Source organism: Procambarus clarkii, chromosome 12 (assembly GCF_040958095.1).
Source record: "Procambarus clarkii isolate CNS0578487 chromosome 12, FALCON_Pclarkii_2.0, whole genome shotgun sequence".
In the NCBI taxonomy this organism is placed as follows: Eukaryota; Metazoa; Arthropoda; class Malacostraca; order Decapoda; family Cambaridae; genus Procambarus; species Procambarus clarkii.
Genome location: NC_091161.1, coordinates 40834180 through 40857966, shown reverse-complemented (window position 1 = coordinate 40857966; position 23787 = coordinate 40834180). Strand labels below are relative to the sequence as shown.

At 39.5% G+C, this 23787-nt stretch overlaps 1 protein-coding gene across 1 annotated transcript; it reads right to left on the bottom strand.

Annotated features, from left to right (window-relative positions):
* Positions 1-455: 455 nt before the first annotated feature.
* LOC138364151 (uncharacterized) lies at positions 456-5652 on the bottom strand. Its single transcript, XM_069323499.1, has 4 exons — positions 5505-5652; positions 3641-3846; positions 2713-2821; positions 456-1069 (listed from the first exon to the last, which is right to left on the bottom strand). Exons 1-4 carry the CDS (start codon positions 5605-5607, stop codon positions 720-722), a joined length of 768 nt encoding a protein of 255 aa, XP_069179600.1. The 5' UTR covers positions 5608-5652; the 3' UTR covers positions 456-719.
* Between the last annotated feature and the right edge of the window lie 18135 nt (positions 5653-23787).

Below are 23787 nucleotides of genomic sequence, written 5' to 3'. Positions count from 1 at the left end.
AAACTGAATTCGTGCGCCCCTTGAGGGACTTGAAGTAGAGGGATAGGGATCACAGGATAAGTATGGGTTGCACAAACTACTGGTAACAGGATGAGTATGGGTTGCACAATTAATTACTACAAAGTGGTTGAGTATGGGGTGCACGTAAATGAAGACTCCCAAGAAGCAAATCAGAGATCAGCCCAAGCTTCATCTTGAGGCAAAGCTCAATGCCTTAAGCCATATTGATGCTCTGTCCACAGAGCATTCTCTCTCTCAAATCATAATAGTACACTAATGGTTCCCTACACCACCCCTCAGGTGCAGCTGCAGCAGGCTTGGGTGACATGATGACTATGGGGTGCACAATAAACTAACACTCACAGAATGAGTATGGGCTGCACAATAAGCTACCTCTCACAAGATTAGTAATAAAGAAACATTAATTTTTTGGGTAGGGTGACTGAAACTCATCCTGGGGTAAAAATGTTTATTTAAATTTATTATAGTTAAATGAATTTAGTAAATTATTCCATATATTGTATTATAAGTGAATTGACACTAAACTATAAATGATACTAATAAGGTTTTAAAAATGAAAAACAGTAAAAATCCTTCATGTAAGATATGGAAGTTGAAAAGTAAATTAACTGTAAACTAAATTATAAACTGTAGACATAATATAAAGTATTATAAGTAAAATACCTATAAACTACCAAATAATGTGTAAGGAACCATTTCTATTGTTTGTCCTTTTTTACCTGTTTCCTCAGGTATTTTAAAATTCCCATTCCGTTGTTACTACACTGTTTTCCTGGTGTAGTTCCCTGTGGTTCAAATTTTACTACTTGTACTTCTTGCTGTTTCTGAAGGATTGCTAATGGTAGCCCTTGTTGCACCGGCGGAACTTTTTGTAAATGTTCCACCTGCGGAACTTTTTGTAATTGTTGAATTTCTTGCACCTGCGGTACCTTTTGGACTTTATGCACCTGCTGCACTTGTAGCTCGTCAGGATTTTTTTCCAGGGCATTATCGCTATCACCTTCTGATCCTAATGTAAGTTTATCTGCATCAAGCTTCCTTGTGCGTGCTGGAATAAAAAATAAAAATAAAAAATAAAAAATTTTGAAATGGAAGATCCTGTGTAACAAATTTAATCAGTTACTATGATCGAGCCGCAGAAATTTTACAGGAAAGATATGGTTGGGTTGACTGCATCTATCTGGACCTAAAAGAGGCATTCAATAGAATTCCACATAAGAGTTTGTTCTGGAAACTGGAACATATTGGAGGGGTGACAGGTAAGCTTCTAACATGGATTAAAAAATTTCAAACTGATAGAAAAATGAGGGCAGTAATCAGAGGCAATGTATTGGACTGGAGAAATGTCACGAGTGGAGTACCACAGGGTTTAGTTCTGGCATTCATGGATAAATAATAAATAAATTGTTCATGATTTTTTTAGACAAAAGCTAGAATATGCAGCAGTTGTATGGTGCCCATATCTTAAGAAGTACATGTACAAACTTGAAATGATACAAAGACGTCATGGGTGTCATAGGGGCACCAGCACACTGGTTTGCTAAAGGGCCCTTAATGCTGTCGAGACCTTATGGGCCCTTGGACCCATTACGTTAAGACATAGTGCTGTATTGGGCCACACACTTTTTGCCATATACATCAACGACAGAGATGATTGAATTGAAATTATATATATATATATATATATATATATATATATATATATATATATATATATATATATATATATATATACATATATATATATATATATATATATATGTCGTACCTAGTAGCCAGAACTCACTTTTCGGCCTACTACGCAAGGCCCGATTTGCCTAATAAGGCAAGTTTTCATGAATTAATTGTTTTTCAGCTACCTAACCAACCTAACCTAACCTAACCTAACTTTTTCGGCTACCTAACCTAACCTAACCTATATAGATAGGTTAGGTTAGGTTAGGTAGGGTTGGTTAGGTTCAGTCATATATCTACGTTAATTTTAACTCCAATAATTTTTTTTTTACCTCATACATAATGAAATGGGTAGTTTTATCATTTCATAAGAAAAAAGTTAGAGAAAATATATTAATTCAGGAAAATTTGGCTTATTAGGCAAATCGGGCCTTGCATACTAGGCCGAGAAGTGCATTCTGGCTATTAGGTACGACATATATATATATATATATATATATATATATATATATATGTCGTACCTAATAGCCAGAACGCACTTCTCAGCCAACTATGCATGGCCCAATTTGCATAATAAGCCAAGTTTTCATGAATTAATGTTTTTTCGACTACCTAACCTACCTAACCTAACCTAACCTAACTTTTTCTGCTACCTAACCTAACCTAACCGATAGAGATAGGTTAGGTTAGGTTAGGTAGGGTTGGTTAGGTTCGGTCATATATCTACGTTAATTTTAACTCCAATAAAAAAAATTGACCTCATACGTAATGAATTGGGTAGCTTTATCATTTCATAGGAAAAAAATTAGAAAAAATATATTAATTCAGGAAAACTTGGCTTATTAGGCAAATCGGGCCTTGAATAGTAGGCTGAGAAGTGCGTTCTGGCTATTAGGTACGACATATATATATATATACATATGTATATATATATATATATACATATGTATATATATATATATATATGAGAGAAAATAATAGGTGGTGATATATTTATATATTATGTGAACTACTTACACAAAAAGAAGTTAGTGGTGAAGATCTTCTTGTCCTCTTCTTGTCGTGCTGGTCCTTTCTTGTAATAGATAACGATTGATTCATACCCACAGCCACGCAGATATGTTAGCTGAAAAGCAAATAATATTTAAACAATAACACTATCTGGGAAAATGCAACAAAATAAATGTTTGAAGCATAGCTGGGCATGTGCAATAGAACCCATAATAGAATCACAATACCAGAAATAAATATCTTTGATATCCCCAGAGTCAAAGTTATTCTGTGTAAATACTCTATGCAAATAAAGGGACCTTGTCTATGGAACTAACTTGCTAACAAATTTAAAAACTGTCCAACTTCTGCCATTTTAAAAAATAAAACCAAAAAGTACCTAAATTTTTTCTTGATAGTTTCCTAACTAGTGTATTAAACTCGCACTGTATCTTATGAAATCCAATGCCAGAATATATGTGCCTAAACCATACAACTTTTCCATTGTAATCATTGCTATCACCTTATATCATGATTGTTATATTGAATGCATATCTTACTATATTATACCTTGAAATATTCCTCAAATTATGCTACAATTTATATGTTGATAACCCTCAAATTTTACTTTAATGTACATAGTAATCTTTGTGATACTTTCTTACAATGTACCAGCCAATTTTTTCCATTTAAGCTTTAAATTGCCTATTTAAAATTATCTGTTAGATTAAGGACCTGCCCAAAACACTATGTGTGCTAGTGGCTTTACAAGAATGTAAAAACATCAATTCTATGTACTCTCATAATCCCAGTGTGCTATCTTGTATATAAATAAATAAACAAATAGTATGTAAGTACTGTACAGCATTATTCATGTTGATTCTATACCTTATCAAGCAAGTTCAGCATAAGAAGAATACAAATGAATACAACAGATGTAGACAAACTTCAATACCTGATTTTCAATCCTTCGTAGAACCCGGCTTGCTGTATTTCGTTCTAAAGCCTTCTTGCCTTTAAGTAGAAAACGGGCTTCCTCTTCTTTCTTCATTAATTCTCTACTGTTTCGGAAGTCACACTGGCAGAACTTGCAAACATTGCTTCGGACATGCACACATTGTTTGCAGTTTGTGCATCTCCTCAAGAATTTTCCCTGAAGACCTGAAGGAAATAGTTTCTAATAAAATACTTATATTCAAATGACCTATGCTGCAAAAATTATAAGTTAAATTGTTGTTAAAATGTACTACAGTAATTAAATATATTATTTAAATTATGAAATAATCTACATTAACACTAGTGAGAGCAATGTTAAAAATTTTAGGACTGCATCTGGAAATAACTTTAATTTTGGATGTGATTAACCATGCTGTAACTCGTATAACAAAACTGAGAGGAGTTGAATCCAACAGCCTGATTGACCAGGCTGTTAATTTCAAGCGAATACTATATTATTGGAAGAAAAAAAAATTATATATATATATATATATATATATATATATATATATATATATATATATATATATATATATATATATATATATATATATATATATATATATATATATGTCGTACCTAATAGCCAGAACGCACTTCTCAGCCTACTATGCAAGGCCCGATTTGCCTAATACGCCAAGTTTTCATGAACTAATTGTTTTTCGACGACCTAACCTACCTAACCTAACCTAACCTAACTTTTTCGGCTACCTAACCTAACCTAACCTATAAAGATAGGCTAGGTTAGGTTAGGTAGGGTTGGTTAGGTTCTGTCATATATCTACGTTAATTTTAACTCCAATAAAAAAAAAATGACCTCATACATAATGAAGTGGGTAGCTTTATCATTTCATAAGAAAAAAATTAGAGAAAATATATTAATTCAGGAAAACTTGGCTCATTAGGCAAATTGGGCCTTGCATAGTAGGCTGAGAAGTGCGTTCTGGCTACTAGGTACGACATATATATATATATATATATATATATATATATATATATATATATATATATATATATATAATCAATATTGTAACTTTTTTTGTGTAATGACGTTTTCAAATAAAGTTAGATAAATATACACACATACCAAAAGAATAAGGGTGGTAGGAGAAGAAAATATGAAAGTGTTCAGTGAGGATCCACAAGGTCTTCTCTGAGTACTCTTTATTTTCTTCTCCGAGGCTATGGGTCCCTACACTTGCACCAGAGGTGGTACCCCTCATATATATATATATATATATATATATATATATATATATATATATATATATATATATATATATATATATATATATATGTCGTACCTAGTAGCCCGAACGCACTTCTCAGCCTACTATGCAAGGCCCGATTTGCCTAATAAGCCAAGTTTTTATGAATTAATTGTTTTTCGACTACCTAACCTACCTAAGCTAACCTAACCTAACTTTTTCGGCTACCTAACCTAACCTAACCTATAAATATAGGTTAGGTTAGGTTAGGTAGGGTTGGTTAGGTTCGGCCATATATCTACGTTAATTTTAACTCCAATAAAAAAAATTGACCTCATACATAATGAAATGGGTAGCTTTATCATTTCATCAGAAAACAAATTAGAGAAAATATACTGTCAGGAAAACTTGGCTTATTATGCAAATCGGGCCTTGCATAGTAAGCCGAGTACGACGTTCTGGCTACTAGGTACAACATATATATATATATATATATATATACATACATACATACATACATACATACATACATACATACATACACACATACATATATATATATATATATATATGACAGTGTCAGATTCAGTTTACTACAGTTTAGTAATTTCTTACCATTTGATGTACTAGGTAGATCCATGTTTGGTGAAGTTTTATAGCTGGAGCTGGAAGATCCTGTCGAGATGACTTCTTCAAAGAGAATAGCTTCAACACACATTGTGTCTTGAGTCTACCAGTACTTGGCCTACAGTTACCAGATCTGATTTACAGAAACTAGTGAACTATGGAGATAAGATTGTTAATAATATACTTTTTTTGAGATTCATATGACTTGCAGCTTAAAAACCAACCTTATTTTAAAATAGTACACTAAAGTACATAGCAAATTGCGAAATTCGTAGTTTTTTAACTACTTTAAAGCTAAATTCTCAAGCTTTGAAAATAAGCACAATTTGCTATTTTAAGCGGAATCTGGCAACTCTGATTTAGCATGTAAACATTGACTTGCATTCACAATGTAGTTATTTATTTTTCAACAATTTAAAACGAGTTATGAAAATACACACATTGGTACATTATTGCAAAGGCACTATACTATATATATATATATATAAATTGTTGCAAGTCGAGCAACAAATATTTTACATTGAACAACAAATGAGATTGGAAAAGCAGTATTGCCAAAATAGACCCCAGACACACCCTGTGGGTAGTAATGGACCCCCATACCGACCCTATGAGGGGTAGTGGACCCCATAATAACACTATGGGCGATAGTGGACACTATACAAACACTATGGGCGGTAGTTGACTTCATAGAGACCCTGTGGGCGGTAAGGGACCCCCTATCGACCCTGTGGGCGGCAGTGGACCCCCTATCGATCCTGTGGGCGGCAGTGGACCCCCTACCGACCCTGTGGGCGGCAGTGGACCCCTACCGAACGTGTGGGCGGCAGTGGACCCCCTACCGACCCTGTGGGCGGCAGTGGACCCCCTATCGATCCTGTGGGCGGTAGTGGACCCCCCCCATATCGACCCTGTGGGCGGCAGTGGACCCCCTATCGATCCTGTGGGCGGCAGTGGACCCCCTACCGACCCAGTGGGTGGCAGTGGACCCCCTGCCGACCCTGTGGGCGGTAGTGGACCCCTACCGACCCTGTGGACGGTAGTTGACTTCATAGCGACCCAGTGGGCGGTAGTGGACCCCATACCGACCCTGTGGGTGGCGGTGGACTCCATACCGACTCTGTGGGCGGCAGTGAACCCTATATACTAATCCTGTGGGCGATACTGTACCCTATAGTCATCCTGTGGGGGCAATGGATGCCATACATATCCAGTGGGTGTTATTGTACCCCATACTTATTCTGTGGGTGGTTGGAGCCCCATACCCATCCTGTGAGTTATAGTGGACCCCATACTCATCCTGTGGGTGGTATTGGACCCCATACCTATCCTGTGGGTGGTTGTGAGCCCATACCCATCCTGTCGGTGGTAGTGGACGCAATACACATCCAGTGGATGGTATTGGATCCCATACCCTTCCTGTGGGTGGAAGTGATCCCCATACCATTCCTGTGGGTGGATGTGACCCCCATACTCATCCTGCGGGTGTTATTGGACCCCTTACCCACCTAACAGGTGGTAGTGGACCCTAATCCTATAGTTTCCAATAATCCACACCATACCATCCTGTTTGCAGTAGTTTACCCTATATACATTCCAACATAACATCGTTTTCTGTTAGCGTTCCTACAAAACATTCTTTAAAGATTTCTAAAGCACAAACTATAGTATATAATATTGATTGGTGAAGCACTTATTCTATGTAATAATTTATTGTGCTTATTATAATTTACTAAGAACAACTAATATTTCTCAAAACAAAACTACGAGCCTTCAATAGGATGTAGCTGATCTGTAATATTATAAGAGCATGGACAATAGTAGGTGAATTTCACAACCCATGTGGGACCTGAAAACTACAATTTTCGTTATAATTGAACCAATCACGACTATTCAGCTATCTACGTTGATGGACGAGTACTGTGAGACGTAAATTGGTACGTGAGGAAGAGTTTGAGCCTTGGTAAAAAAGTTAACTGGGAATATATCACATATGTACTAAATCACATTCCACATATTGACTTTAAGCACTAGTCATATATGTACTGTCTTGTGTGAGAACGGCTTGATATATATATATTTATTCTAGGTAAGCGTGATCGTGATGTCTCGAGTTGGTGATATTTGTAGAATTTGTGGACGGCGCTCATCACATCGCTTCATTCATAGGTGTTACACATGTTTCTTCTGCGGAGAAACTGCATGTGTACAGTCTAGTGGTGAACACTGGAGAACCTGTGCTGGAGGTATGACCGTATTTTATATATTTATTTATTTATTTATTTATTTATGGATATTCAATTCAAATGAGAAATATTAAGATGGGTTTTCCCCTTCTCCGTGAGTGTGGGAGAGTGTGTGTATATAAATTATACACTATTTCCTTCATTAGGTAAACGTCGCCAGCCCACCCTCCCTTCCAGAGAGGATGGCTTCATGTGCTTCTTGTGTGGAAATACCACCTTGAGACCTCACCACACATTCCCTTGTGATAATTGTGGGACCTCTCTGTGTGAGGACTTGACCTCTGAACATCTACAAACATGTTCCCGTGGTGAGTGAATAAACCCTCCACCTTTATTTCTCTTAAGAAGCTTTTTTTTTTTTTTTTTTTGAGAACTTATGTCATGGGGTTTAGCGAGAGGGTGTTGCCTTTTATTATTATTATTATTATTATTATTATTTTCCAGGGGTGATTCAGAGGCAGGTAGGAGAGGAACATGACAAAGCACAGCGTGACAATAACCCCTTAGGTGGAGGTGGGGTTAGACAGTCCATTGCAAATAGAGGGGAGGGGGGGAGAGGAAGTGATGAGTGATGATGATGATGATGATGATGATGATGACGACGACGATGGTGGCGGTGATAGGGGTGACATCTCTCAGCCGGGCCCTAGTGGTCTTAGACCTCTTGTCAACAATCGAGTTAATGACCTAATTAGTGAAGAAAATTCCCCAGATGGGGAGGATGCTATAGACACTCCCCACTTAATTAATAGGGTGGGGGCCCTGGGGGATCTCTTTACTAGGATGAAATATTCCATCCCCTCAGCCTTCGCCACAGACCCTATAGGACTCCTAAGCAACTTTAGGGACTATTACATATCTGAAATAGAGAATTACATGAATTCTCTTGGGGGACATGGCAATTTTACTTCATCATTAAAAATCCTTCTCGAAGTAAAGGTAACACTTTTAAAACAACAACTCACAGAAGATGATGACTTTAGGGAACACTTCATAACAACACCTGCTAGACTGGTAACTCTTGAGGAGGTGGGTAATCTTATTGATACCTGGGTGGGTTCTATGATTACACGACTGGAAGATCTCCTTTCAGAAACAGAGGGGAGTGGTTTCATATTATATAATGTCGATTTCCTCAAAATCGTCATCTGTAATGCAAGTGTAAGGTCAGTTTTGGGGGATTATGTCCCTTATCCCCCCTTTCTAAGGGGACGGTATGAGGTCTTCAACCCAAACCCAGCTGGTAACAATAAAACATGCATTATTCAGTGCATTGCTGCTTTTCTGGCATCACAACAAGGGTGGAAGTGGAGACGTATAGGGAGACTTGTAGAGTCTCACTCTAGGATTAGGAAAATGGTCAAATACGACAATTTATCCTTCCCTCTGTCTTGGGATGATATCTCTAAATTGGAGAATAGAAATAAACTATCCATTTTTTGTATTCAATACACAAACATACAGACGGCGTCTATCACGTCTCTCTTTGTCGTCGTGGTCGCAGACAGTACTCGGTCATAGTTCCTTTATTGTTATTGGGGGAATCTCATGTGGCCCTAATTAAAGAGTTCGATAAGTTCCTACGGAACTTTACTCGCAGCCACAGACGAAAGACAGTCTTCTGTAGAAACTGTCTCTCAGAATATCAAAATTCGTCTGAGCTAACAAATCACTCATCTTCCTGCGACATCACTCAGAAAATTATTTACCCTCAGCCTGGGGACACACTCCATTTTAAAAATACGGGGAAAGGTTACCCCCCTTCCCATGTGGGCTATTTTGATTTTGAGTGTGTCCTAAGCACTGAGGATTGTCTAGGTTCTGTTACAGCCATACATAGACCTATAGCATACAGCTATATAATTGTTGATAGGAACCACACTGTCATTGATAAATTTACTTATTTTTTGGGGGGACAGTGTTACTCATTTCATGCAGCGAGTTGCTACCAAATGGGAAATTATCAGATCCACTCTCCCCCATTATGAAATAGACATGTCTCTTGAGGATATGATCCATTTTAGGAGACAGACTCACTGCCAGTTTTGTGAGGAGGTATTTACCTCCTCCAATTTCAAAGTTCAACATCATGATCACCTTAGGGAAAAACTCAATTATATTGGAGCTCTATGTAATTACTGCAACCTCCGCCACATAAATGCTCTAGAGAGTTTAGTCCTAATTGCTCATAATATGTCTTATGACATGGGCTTAATTTTGAGGGAGTTTGCCATGGGTTCAAATATTAAGAGCAATATCCTCATGAGACAGGGGACGAAATATCTTAAGGTAGAAATAGGGAAGCTTAAATTTCTTGATTCACTGGCTTTTATTACAGGTAGTCTTTCATCCCTAGCAAAGACCCACATTGATTCAGCCAGCCCCTTAACATTCACTCACTCAATGATAGAAGGTTTGCCCAAAAAGAGTCACCACCTACTCTTAAAGGGTAAGCAGTTTTTCCCTTATGAATATACCACAAAAATCAGCTGCTTTAATGACACAACACTCCCTCCTATTGAAATGTTCTACAGCTCCCTAAACAAATCAGGTATAACTTTGGAAGAATATAGACATTCTAAATTAGTATGGAAGGCTACAGGGTGTAGGACATTAAAAGACTACCTCCTCATTTATTTGAGGTGTGATGTAGGATTGCTGGCTGACATTTTTACACACCACAGGGCAATTCTAAATGATATATATTCTTTAGAATTGACACACTATTGTAGCCTCCCAGGGTACTCCTACGACTGCTTCCTGAAAAGTAGCAGAATATCGTTGGAGTTAAGTGCAGATGTGACGTTGCACAATCTCTTATCACAAAACATACGAGGGGGTTTTACAACTGCAGTTAGGAGTTATGTCAGAGCTAACAACTGCTATGTCAACCCATCTTTTAACCCCCGGGAGGATAGGTCTTCATTCTTACTGTATCTAGATTTCAACTCCCTTTATGGGAGTTGTATGACTAAGAAATTGCCCTATGGGGGACTAAGGAGACTATCATCTGATGAGATGAACTCCTTCATTAGCGGAGGGAAGATAATGACAGAACACCCATTCTCTTCTAACAAAGGGTACTGGCTCTTAATTGACACCAAACACATAAGACCTGAAATAGCTAGACTAACAGACGATCTACCCCTTTGTTTACACCATAGGGGAATAAGTATGGAGGATATCTCACCATTTAGTAGGGGACTTCTGGAAACAAATAACATTACAAATCTCCCTAAAAAAAATATTAAACTGGTTGGAGATCATCTCCCCAAGAAACATTATTTCCTATCTCTTCACCTTTTACAACTATTTATTGAGATAGGACTTGAAGTGGAAACAATACATGCAATTTACGAGTTCCGTCAGTCAGATTTTATGGCAGAATTTGTTAACACCAACGTTAACAATAGAAATGCCTCCACCAGTAACGATAGGAAAACACTCTTCAAATTACTGACGAACAGTGTTTTTGGTAAAACACTACTGAACCCTGCCTGTTATGCCATTGACACCAAACTAGTGACTTCAGCTAGGGTCTTTTTACGAGAGGTGAAGAATCCTCGCTTTAAACGTATGGTGCATTTAGGTGACAATAAATTATTGTCTGTCAGTTCCAGACCATTCATTAAAATTACTCATCCTAATTACATTGGGTTCCAGATTCTTGAGCTAGCAAAATACAGTTTGTACCATTTTTGGTACAGGGTACTTAAGAACCACTATTCAGATAGGGTACAACTTCTGTATAGTGATACAGACAGTTTCATTTTCAGCTTACTAGCTGAAGATGTCTTTAATGAGATGGGGAAAGAACTCCTTAGTTTGTGGATGGATACGAGTAATTTTCCTGAAACTCACCCCTTATATGATCCTTCTAAAAAGGGTGTTTTAGGGCTGTTAAAGTCAGAGGTGTCAGATAAACACATCCTTGAAGTTGTGGCACTCAAGCCCAAAATGTATAGTGTGCTTTTGCTTGACAATAAAAATTCCATCACCGCTAAGGGTATTCCCCGAGCTGTGCAAAGTTCTTTAACACATAACCACTTTAAAGAGACTCTACACAGCAATGGGGTAGTAAATACTTTCAATTATTCACAAATAAGGAATATAGGGGGACAGATGGCAACCACATTCAATACTAAGAGGGGTTTAAGTGCATTTGATGATAAGCGCTTTTACCTAAATAAATACACTAGCCTAGCGTATGGTCACCCAGACATACCATCGGATCCCCACCCCAACGCCTCAGCCCAAGGAATGTCCACCGAGAGTGAAGGTGGTGACGTCATTGAACCACAAGGAGAGGAAGGACAACGCCCCACCAGCGAGAGTGAACCCTATGACGTCAGCAGTCAGTCACCTGAGGGAGGCCCACTACAACCCATTCACTCTCTGGGAGATGATGAGTCATCATCTTCGTCCCAGGAGGAGGAGGGGGAGGAAGACCCCACAATGGACCTCTGGGCACGGAGGAGGGCCCTTGTTAGTAAATATTATGTGGGGGGAGATGACCTACAATACGACTATGTTTAACCCTATGTACTTTGATAATATAATCTATAAATCATCAGGATTATTTCTTTTTCTCCTTCTTTAAGTATAAAAGCTTAAAATATAACCAACTTAAAAACAACTAAGGGAGGCGGGTCCCTCTTACGGTACACTCAAGGTCATCAAGTACGAGGAAGGGTGGTGAGGGGGGGGGGGACCACCCCTACTGAGATGATCCTGTTTTTACACCTGTCCCATAGAGGGAAGTGGGGGCATAACTGCCGCTCACCTGAGTGTTTATTATACAAATAAATTCATTTTTTTTTTACTTAAATATACTGTCATACTTTTCTGTATAAATGAACATGAACATGAACATAGCGGCACATAATAGATACCTATCTTCACTGTTTTCACGACTGTTGCTGCCCCCACACCTTGGATGACCTAATATGGAGTGGCTCTAAGTGGCACTCTGCTTCTGATTTTCTTATCTGATTGCCCTTCATAGGTGGCTACTTTACTGTAAATGAACATGAACACAGTGGTCCATAATAGATACCTATCTTCACTGTTTTTTCGACTGCTACCAATCACACCTTGGGTGACCTAATATGGAGTGGCACTATGTGGCTCCCCGCTTCTGATTTTCTTATCTGATTTCCATACACAGGTGGCTCTATGTGGCACGATCTTCACTACTCATCTCGACCCTTAAGTCAACCACCAAAGATCCTCCGCTCCACTCAGCCCACAGGTCTTGATAAATGTCATATGTCTTTACGAATTTTCCTATCTACTTACTCTAGAATTAAACCTACAGAACGCCCATGATTCACCGTGCAGCATGCAATATTCCACACAAGGAAAATTCTTGTTTCCCCTATCTCCCTAGGAGGGCTGAAGGAAATAATAAAATAAATTCCCACCCTCAGTTCTAACTGACTAAGGTCATTAATTCCATGTACCGGGGGTGGGGGGGGGGAAGATGGACCTCGGAATCGCTAATCCACGCCTATGACCGCTTTATCCTTAATCCCCTTAATGCTTAATATCCCGTCCCCCCTACCAAGGGGCGCACAAATTCAATGAGTACAAATACACAAATCACAATACAAGAATCCCATTTAACATTTCAGGTTAATATAGTACTCTCTAAGAGTGTAATAGTGCACATCCACCACACTAGATTTTAACCCATTAACGTTCCAAGATAATATCCTCACTCTACTTAATGATTAATAATAAAACTACCATTGCCCTGTCCGTCACATTCCATGGGATACGAGTTTTTCTTAGACACTCTTCCATCACCGTAACATTTTTGCTTTCTCCTCACTTGCACAACATCTACTAACATCAAAAGTAATATTATTCATAATCTATTTTTGTTAATTCTGTATACCGTTTTACTTTAACCTTTGTTTCAACAGCTGTCACTACAGAAGGTTGAACACCGCTAACACTACGAGAAAGTGCCTTTTCCTGACTATCCTCTATCATCAATACGTCATGTTCTTCCTTACTTTCTTTTACACACGTTTCACTTTCCATTTCACGTCCTGTTTCACAATTGCAACAAGATGGTACGATTTTTTCACCGTTTTTAATCTTGACTCTACACTCTCGAGAGTCATGTTTCTTACCACAGTATCAACACCTGGGGTCAAACTGGCATTTCCAAGCCATATGTTCCCAACGAGAACACTTCATGCATAATGGGCTCCTCATTGTATTTTGCAACTTTCCTGTAACCTAGTCCTTACACAAAAATTCTATCTGGAGCCTCGATCACCCTTTACCAAAGCAACATCCTGGCTTTGTTTTTCACCACGAGAACCCTCTTTGCCTCTGTTTCTCTTTGCCCAAACAACACTCTCATTGTTGAGAAGAAGATAATCATGATCCAAATAAGTTGGATACTTATTAGTTACTGCCAAATCAGGAAAAATACAAAAACATATGCCCTATATAAATATATATATATATATATATATATATATATATATATATATATATATATATATATATATATATATATATATATATATATATATATATATATATATATATATGTCGTACCTAGTAGCCAGAACGCACTTCTCAGCCTACTATGCAAGGCCCAATTTGCCTAATAAGCCAAGTTTTTATGAATTAATTGTTTTTCGACTACCTAACCTACCTAACCTAACCTAACCTAACTTTTTCTGCTACCTAACCTAACCTAACCTATAAAGATAGGTTAGGTTAAGTTAGGTAGGGTTGCTTAGGTTCGGTCATACATCTACGTTAATTTTAACTCCAATAAAAAAAAATTGACCTCATACATAATGAAATGGGTAGCTTTATCATGTCATAAGAAAAAAATTAGAGAAAATATAATAATTCAGGAAAACTTGGCTTATTAGGCAAATCGGGCATTGCATAGTAGGCCGAGAAGTGCATTCTGGCTACTAGGTACGACATATATATATGTATATATATATATATATATATATATATATATATATATATATATATATATATATATATATATGTCGTACCTAGTAGCCAGAACGCACTTCTCAGCCTACTATGCAAGGCCCGATTTGCTTAATAAGCCAAGTTTTCATGAATTAATTGCTTTTCGACTACCTAACCTACCTAACCTAACCTAACCTAATGTGTTCGGCTACCTAACCTAACCTAACCTATAAAGATAGGTTAGGTTAGGTTAGGTAGGGTTGGTTAGGTTCGGTCATATATCTACGTTAATTTTAACTCCAATAAAAACAAATTGACCTCATACATAATGAAATGGGTAGCTTTATCATTTCATGAGATAGAAAATAGAGAAAATATATTAATTCATGAAAACTTGAATAGTAGGCTGAGAAGTGCGTTCTGGCTACTAGGTACGACATATATATATATATATATATATATATATATATATATATACATATATATATATATATATATATATATATATATAAAATATAAATTCAACTTAATTTCTGTATTCTCTGTTAACCCCCAATGTACCTTCTTGAATATAAATAAATAAATAAATAAATAAATAAACAGATAATGTGTGTGTAAATGACAGCGGCGTCAAACAGCCTGGTGGACCAAACTACAAATCGGAGGAGGCCTGTTCCTCTGGGGTAATTAGCTTTAGGAAATTACACGGACCCCTTGGGTGTCATGAGCCAGATTCACGAAGCCCATGTAAAAGTAGTAAAAAAAAAGTAGAAAAAAGTAAAAAGTAAAAAAAAAAACATTAATGTTTATCAGCGCATCTCTGTGAATTACATATTTTATCAGTATTGTGCAGCCGGTTTTCCCCGCCTGGCTGGACAATTTCAATTTCTTTCTTTATTATGCACCCCATACCCATCCCGTGGGCGGTGGTGTAAAGGATTACAGAGGCACATAATCGGTTCAGGAACTGAACCCTCTAGTTCGTTTAGCTAAGCAAATAACAATTTTTGACGCTAGTTACAAAATTATTAATGTTATATGCACAAGTACACACTCATACATACATGTACATATATATATACGTACATATATACATACACATACGTATTTAATCACCCACACAAATAAACACATCAATAATCATTACAAAAACACATTACAGTCTCCGTGGTGTAGTGGTAAGACACTCGCCTGGCGTTCCGCGAGCGCTATGTCATGGGTTCGTATCCTGGCCGGGGAGGATTTACTGGGCGCAATTCCTTAACTGTAGCCTCTGTTTAACGCAACAGTAAAATGTGTACTTGGATGAAAAAACGATTCTTCGCGGTAGGGGATCATATTCCAGGGACCATAGGATTAAGGACTTGCCCGAAATGCTGCGCGTACTAGTGGCTGTACAAGAATGTAACAACTCTTGTATATATCTCAAAAAAAAAAAATAATAATCTTTGTGTCACAAGTGATCAACAATTAGAGGCTCACAACAATCACTATACAAGACACTTTACATTTATGATGAGTCACACAGTTACTAGTCTTGCTCCACACCCACCTAATTGGGCGGAAGCTTTACAGCCATGTACATGTATTATCTACAGTAAGCAAATTTTGGATACTTCGCTAAGATTTCGGGCAGCACATCATTATGAATGAAGTACTTACACACACTGATGCCAATAGTTTTCTTGTGTCCTGACACTGGCGATGGGGTTGTATTATTTATTTAATGAAATATATATATATATATATATATATATATATATATATATATATATATATATATATATATATATATATATATATATATATATATAATATACCCACTGCACCATACTCAGAGCCCTAAAGAGATGGGAATTCTAGGGTATTTAACTCCCATATATATATATATATTTATATATATATATATATATATATATATATATATATATATATATATATATATATATATATATATATATATATATTCCTTGAAATTTTGTCACATTAACGTCTACATCTGTCGTTCTTCTGACACATAGATTTTTAAGGTTAATTAACATATATGCAAATTACAAAATTTATTAGCTGGAGTGCAGAGCTTCACACACTCAATCCTAGCCATCAAGTAACTATCAAAATGCATATATCTTTGCTTTCACTTCAGTTATATTTATGACAAGGGATTTAAAATTTTCCTATATTTCTGCTTTTCTGATGACATTAAAAACTTTCGTTTATTACAATATCTACATAAAATTAACATTTATCTTCATTAGGTTGTAGTTCCCATCAATAGGGAGAGCGTCGGTAAAAAAAAAAAATTTGTTTATATATAAATATCTTTCCTCTCTCAATAATATGCCCGAAACGCTATGCGTACTAGTGGCTTTAGGTATTGTATGTACTAGCTCTATCAATAAATCCAATATTATGTTTGTAAATCGACTATTTATGTACTTTCCTGAATAAAATGAACTTTACTTTACTAATATCTAATCTGTGACTAAAACGTAAGCCCGAACGTAAGTTTATATCCCTGTTACCTAGCAGTAAATAGGTACTCGGGAGTTAGTCAGCTGTCACGGGTTGCTTCCTGAGGGTGGAGGCCTGGTCGAGGACCGGGCCGCGGGGACACTAAAAAGCCCCGAAATCATCTCAAGATAACCTCAAGATAACGACTTTATCTATGCCTTTTTGATAACATATACAATTATAAGCTTTATTAGTGAATCTCTATTAATTAAACAATATATCAGAGAGTGTGTAAGGTTCGGTGTTCCATGTGCGAAGAGACATGGGAGATTTTACATCAGTTCAGTAAATGTTTTAAGTAGCGAACGCATACTAACGAATAACGATTAGTATAGACCAACACTATTGTTCTATGAAGTCAATTTAACTTCCAGTCATGTATTTTTCAATAAGTTTTAAATGTTTTCTGGCTAGTTATGTTAGATATTATTAGAAATACGTATTCTACTTGTTAATATAATAAATTAAATTTGACTTCCTGTGAGGCCACATATTTACTTATTTCATAATGGAAGTATATTATTTCATAGTAAATATATGTTTTCTCGTGTTCTGCATTAAGCACCAACATTATAGTGAATAAATATACCATATTTCTTCATTATTTAAGTAATGCTAGGAGGCTTTGAGTAGCTTTGGGTCATTAGGTGAACAGAATTTCCAATAGATGGGGCGAGAGTCGCGCTATCTCTCGCCCGGGCGCGAGTCGAAACTTATTTTAGAATTCATATATCTTTGTTCTCCAACAAAATATATTTCCTTTGGTGCACTCACAAAAACGAGCATATCTCTGTCTTTCTGAAGGCATATAATATTTTTGGGTTTATAAGCGTATCTTTGTTAATTACACACTATATTGGCAAGTGCGTAGGCTTCTGCATTCCATGACCGACAAGCTACTGAATGCCACTATTAAAACGTATGTATCTTCACTTGAGCTTTATATATGTCTATGGTAAAGTATTTAAAATAAAGCTTATATTTCTATCTTTCTTAAGACATATAAAACATATGTGTTTATTAACGAATTTACGTGAAATAAGCATTGTTCTGAGAGAGAGTTGCTCTGTCGATCAGTTTGTGCGGGGTCGGAACTCGGCGATTATTAAAACACATGTATCTTCATTAGAACTTTATATATTTCTATGGTAATGTAGTTAAAATGAAGCTTATATTTCTATCTTTCATAAGACATATAAAACATATGTGTTTATTAACGAATTTCCGTGAAATAAGCATTGTTCTGAGAGAGAGTTACTCCGTTGCTCGATCTGTGCGGGATCGGAGCTCGCTGATTATAAAAATACACGTATCTTCGCTTTAAATACAAATATGCCCATGGTAAGGCATTTAAAATGAAGATTATGTTTCTATATTTCTTGAGACGTATAAAACTCATACGTTTATTAACGATTCTGTGTGAAATAAGCATTGTTCTGAGATGAATATTGCGGATTTCCAGCTCTACGACCAATGAAAAATGCAACTTTTAAACAACTACAAATATCTTTAGTTTTACTTTAAATTTTGTCCTGAAAGAGTTTTCATATATAGATCCAGTTTCTGCCGTTCTTTTGACATAAAAATACCTTTGGTTTAATAAGTTATTAAGATGTTTTCAACAATATTACCTGGGCGTTCACCGATTCTAACATGGGTGACCCTTTTGGAAACGCAACACATGGGTTGACCTGATTGATATATGGGTCAGATTCCATTAAGGTTCGGAACATTTATACCCGCGCGTAGTGACCATCACCCCCTCCTCCTGCTAATAAGCCCCTGCCTTCTCTTACCCCTCCCCCTGCTCTTCCCCTTCCTCCTCATCTCTCCCTTCTCTTGACCCTCCTCTCTTCCCCTTTCTCCTCATCCCCCCCTTCCTTCGCTTACCCCTCCCCTGCTCTTCACCTTCCTTCTCTTACCCCTCCCCTCTTCCCCTTCTTCCTCATCCCTCCCTTCTCTTGCCCCTCCTCTCTTCCCCTTTCTCCTCATCCCCCCCCCTCCTTCGCATACCCCTCCCCCTGCTCTTCACCTTCCTTCTCTTACCCTTCCTCCTCATCCCCCCCCCTTCTCTTGCCCCTACTTTCTTCCCCTTCCTACTCATCCCCCCTTCGCTTACCCCTCCCCCTCCTTTTCCCCTTCCTCCTCATCCCTTTTATTTCCCCCTCCTCCTCATCCCCCTTCCCTTACCCCTCCCCCTCCTCTTCCCCTTTTGTTCTCATCCCTCCTTCCCTTGCCCGTCCTCTCTTCCCCTTCCTCCTCATCCCCCTTCTCTTACTCCTCCCCCCTCCTTACCAACTTTCTCTTACCCCCTCTCCCCTCCTCTTCCCCTTCTCTAACCCCTACCCTCTCCCCCTCCTCTTCTCCCCGTCCTTCCTTCTCGCCCTCCTCCTTCTTGCCCTCCTCCTCCTCCTCCTTCCTTTTCGCTCTCCTCCTCCTTCCTCCTCGCTCTCCTCCTCCTTCCTCCCTCCTCGCCCTCCTCCTTTCTGTTCGCCCTCCTACTCCTCCTTCCTCCTCGCCTTCGTCCTCCTCCTCCTTCCTCCTTGACCTCCTTCTTCCTCTTCGGCCTACTCCTCCTTCCTCCTCGCCCTCCTCCTTCCCCTCCTCCTTCCTCCTCCCTCCTACTTTCCCTCCTCCTCCTTCCTCCTCCTCCTCCTCGCCCACCTCCTTCCTCCTCGACCTCCTATTCCTTCCTTCTCGTCCTCCTCCTCCTCCTAGTCCTTCTAGAAGGACTAGTCTTCTAGTCCTTCTTCCTCGCCCTCTTCCTCCTTCCTCCTCCTCCTTCTTCCTCCTTGCTCTCCTCCTTCTCCTTCCTCCTCGCCCTCCTCCACTTCTTCCTCCTTGCTCCTCCCCCTCCTTTCTCCTCCTTCCTCCTTGCCCTCCTTCTTCCTCCACCTCCTTCTTCCTCCACCTCCTTCCTCCTTGACCTATTATTCCTTCCTTCTCGCCCTCCTCCTCGCTCTCCTTCTTCCTCGCCCTCTTCCTCCTTCCTCCTCCTACCTTCTCCTTTCTCCTCGACCTCACCCTCTTACCTGGAATTCTTCCTCCTTCCTCCTCGCTCTCTTTCTCCTCCTCCTTCCTCCTTGCCCTCCTTCTTCCTCCACCTCCTTCCTCCTCTCCCTCCTCCTCCTTCCTCCTCGACCTATTATTCCTTCTTTCTCGCCCTCCTCCTTCTTCTTCCTTCCTCCTCGCTCTCCTCCTTCTTCCTCCTCCTTCGTCCTCGCCCTCCTCCTTCCTCCTCGCCCTCCTTTTCCCCCTCCTTCCTCCTCGCCCTCCTCCTTCTTCCTCCTCGCTCTCCTCCTCCTTCCTACTCGCCCTCCTCCCTCCTCCTCGCCCTCCTCCTCCTTCCTACTCACCCTCCTCCTCTTTCCTTCTTGCCCTTCTTTTACCTCCACTTTCTTCCTCCTTGCTCTCCTCCACCTCCTTCCTCTTCGCCCACCTCCTCCTTCCTCGTCGCCTTCCTCCTTCTTCCTCCTCGCCCTCCTCCTCCTCTTTCCTCCTCGGCCTCCTCCTTCCTACTCGCCCTCCTCCTCCTCCTTCCTCCTCCTTGCTCTCCTCCTCCTTCCTCCTCCTTGCTCTCCTCCTCGCCCTCCTTCCTTCTCCGCCTACTCCTCCTTCCTCCTCGCCCTCCTCCTCCTCCTTGCTCTCCTCCTCCTTCCTCCTCGCCCTCCTTCCTTCTCCTCCTACTCCTCCTTCCTCCTCCTTCCTCCTCGCCCTCCTCCTCCTTCCTCCTCGCTCTCCTCATCCTCAACGTCCTCTTTAACTTCCTCCTCTACCTCATCGTCCTTCCTCCTCTGCCTTGACCTCCTCCCCCTTCCTCCTCGATCTCCTCCTCCTTCCTACTCGACCTCATCCTCTTACCTGGAATTCTTCCTCTTCCTCGACCTCTTCCTAAAAAAATGAATGAAAATGATGAATTAACCTTTATTATGATCTTGTTTCTTTTTACTAAATGTAGAAATATACTTTTATATTTCTACATTTATATAAATAGCAGCAATAAAAAACTACGTTTATGAAACATTTAAGGTTGCCACAAGGTTTAATTTTTTTTTTTAGCTAACGTTTAGTGCAATACGTTTTAGAAACTTATTTACATCCACACAAAATTAAGCATCTAATGCGTGAAAACAAACGTTGCCAATACTTTCCAACACTTTCCAGATACGTTGTGGCAACCTAATTTTTTTTTTTTTTTTTTTTTTTTTTTTTTTTTTTTTTTTTTTTTTTTTTTTTTTTTTTTTTTTTTTTGAGATATATACAAGAGTTGTTACATTCTTGTACAGCCACTAGTACGCGTAGCGTTTCGGGCAAGTCCTTAATCCTATGGTCCCTGGAATACGATCCCCTGCCGCGAAGAATCGTTTTTTCATCCAAGTACACATTTTACTGTAAAAATTGTTTCCTGGGAGGTGTTCTTAAAAGTGGAATTTCAACAATGGCACTGCAAGAGTTTGGATCTGGCTTGTTACCGTCTAAGCTCACCTGGAACTCCAGAAACTTTAATTTTTGAGCTGCCAGAGTGCACTTCTGAACATTTAATTTAAAACCTGCTCGATCTAACAAAGGAAGTCTCAGTGGAGTCTCATAAGTGTTCACCAAACGTCCTGGCATATATTGCATCATCATCCAGGTATGTAGCGAGGGCCTTCCCAAGACTGGACTGAGTATGTAATTAATGGCCCTCTGAAATGAAGGGGGGTGTCTTTTGGTCAAAAGGCATCCTACAAAACTGATAAGAGTGCCTGCCCTCAGGAAATGCTGTCTTTTCCCTTTTTCTCAGCCACTGGTATTGCCCAATATGCAGACTTAGCATAAAGAGTGGAAAAGTATTTTACTGCCCGGAATTGTTCTATTATATCCTGAATTAGAGATTAATTATAAATATCACCCTTAGTAATTTTGTTCACCTTCCAGTAGTTCACACAAAAATGGTAACTACCATCTGGTTTACGAACTAACACAATAAGAGACAACTATATCTTGATGATTTCGAGGCTTAGTGTTCCCGCGGCCCGGTCCTCGACCAGGCCTCCACCCACGGGAAGCAGCCCGTGACAGTTGACTAACTCCCAGGTATCTATTTACTGCTAGGTGACAGGGACATCAGGGTGAAAGAAACTTTGCCCATTGTTTCTCGCCGGTGCCCGGGATCGAACCCGGGACCACAGGATCATGCGTCCAGTGTTCTGTCCTCTCAGCCACCGGCTCCCACCATAGTGACATACTAGGCTCTATCATGTCCTGTCTTAACATTTTCTGGCACTCATGCTGGATAACATTCTTTTCCTGTTCCGTGAGCCCATTGCCGGGTGAAAACAGGTGCATAGTCACCTGTTGGGATGGTGTGATCAGTTAAATCAAGGAGACCAATCTGGTCATCCTCGGTTGCAAACAATTTTGGAAATTTCCATGAAATCCCTCTTAACACTTTTATCTGTCTGTGGAACATGCTGCAAATCTAGTGCTGATAATAATTTCTCTACATCTTGTATAATATTTTAACCTTTACTCGTTTATGTTCTTCAATGGTCTCTTACTCTCGGTAACATTTAATGCACTACATTGTGCTTTGATAGTTCGCATTTCAGATGACTCATGGTGCAAAATTTCTGAAGTGTTCACCAGAGATTCCAGAGATATTCTATTACCTGCTCTGAAGCAATAGGTTTTGTGAAAGATGTTGACTGGAATAAGTGCATCTTTATCAAGCACTACAATTAGATGGTGAGGATTTAATAACCTGTCACATCTCCCCCTCCCCATCCAGCCCGTTGACGCCATGAGGGGGCTTGGTGGCTGGCTGCTGGAGTGTGATGCTCCACGGGACGATCTTCTGTCCTTTGATAAGGCAGGAGCCTTATGCTCCTGCTGCTGTCTTCTCCAATTATACCGGATCGCTTTTCCTTTTCCTTATGTTTCGTTTTTCTCCCCCCCCCCCCCCCCATCTTCTCCTATCTACTTGTCGTTTCCTGCCGATCTTTTCCTAGTTTTGATTATTCTTTTGGACTTCTTCTATTTTGACATCCAGGTGCTCTTGCGTCTGTAGAACTGTAGTACCTAACGTCGAGAGTGAGGGGATTCTTTTATTGTCAATCCTCCTTTCGTCACTGAACGCGATCTCGACGGACTGACGGTTCTTAAGGTGGCGTTTGTGGGGCGTATACTCACGACGCACCCCTAGGGGACCCAGACATGATCGGCGATAGCTTCTTGTTGGGTGTCCTGCCTCTAATTGTGGCTCCATGGTGGGTGTAGGGGCACATTCGTGGATGAATGTCTGACTCCAGTTTCTTGTCAAATTCTGTTGTTCTTATCCCTTCTCAGGCTCGTGGGGTGGGTGACCAAGCCCCCGAGTCGGTCCATGTTGGAAGACTGGGCTCTGTAGCCCCCGCTGTGTTGGGCCCCGACTTTGCTCCTCCTCCCGACCCTCCTGACTACTCCCCTCGGCTCCTCTCCCCCCTCTGTTTGGATCGAGCCTCAAGCCCCCAGTGGTGACCACCTCGTCCCATGGCACAGCTCAGTCTCTAGTAGTGACTACTGCGCCTTTTAAC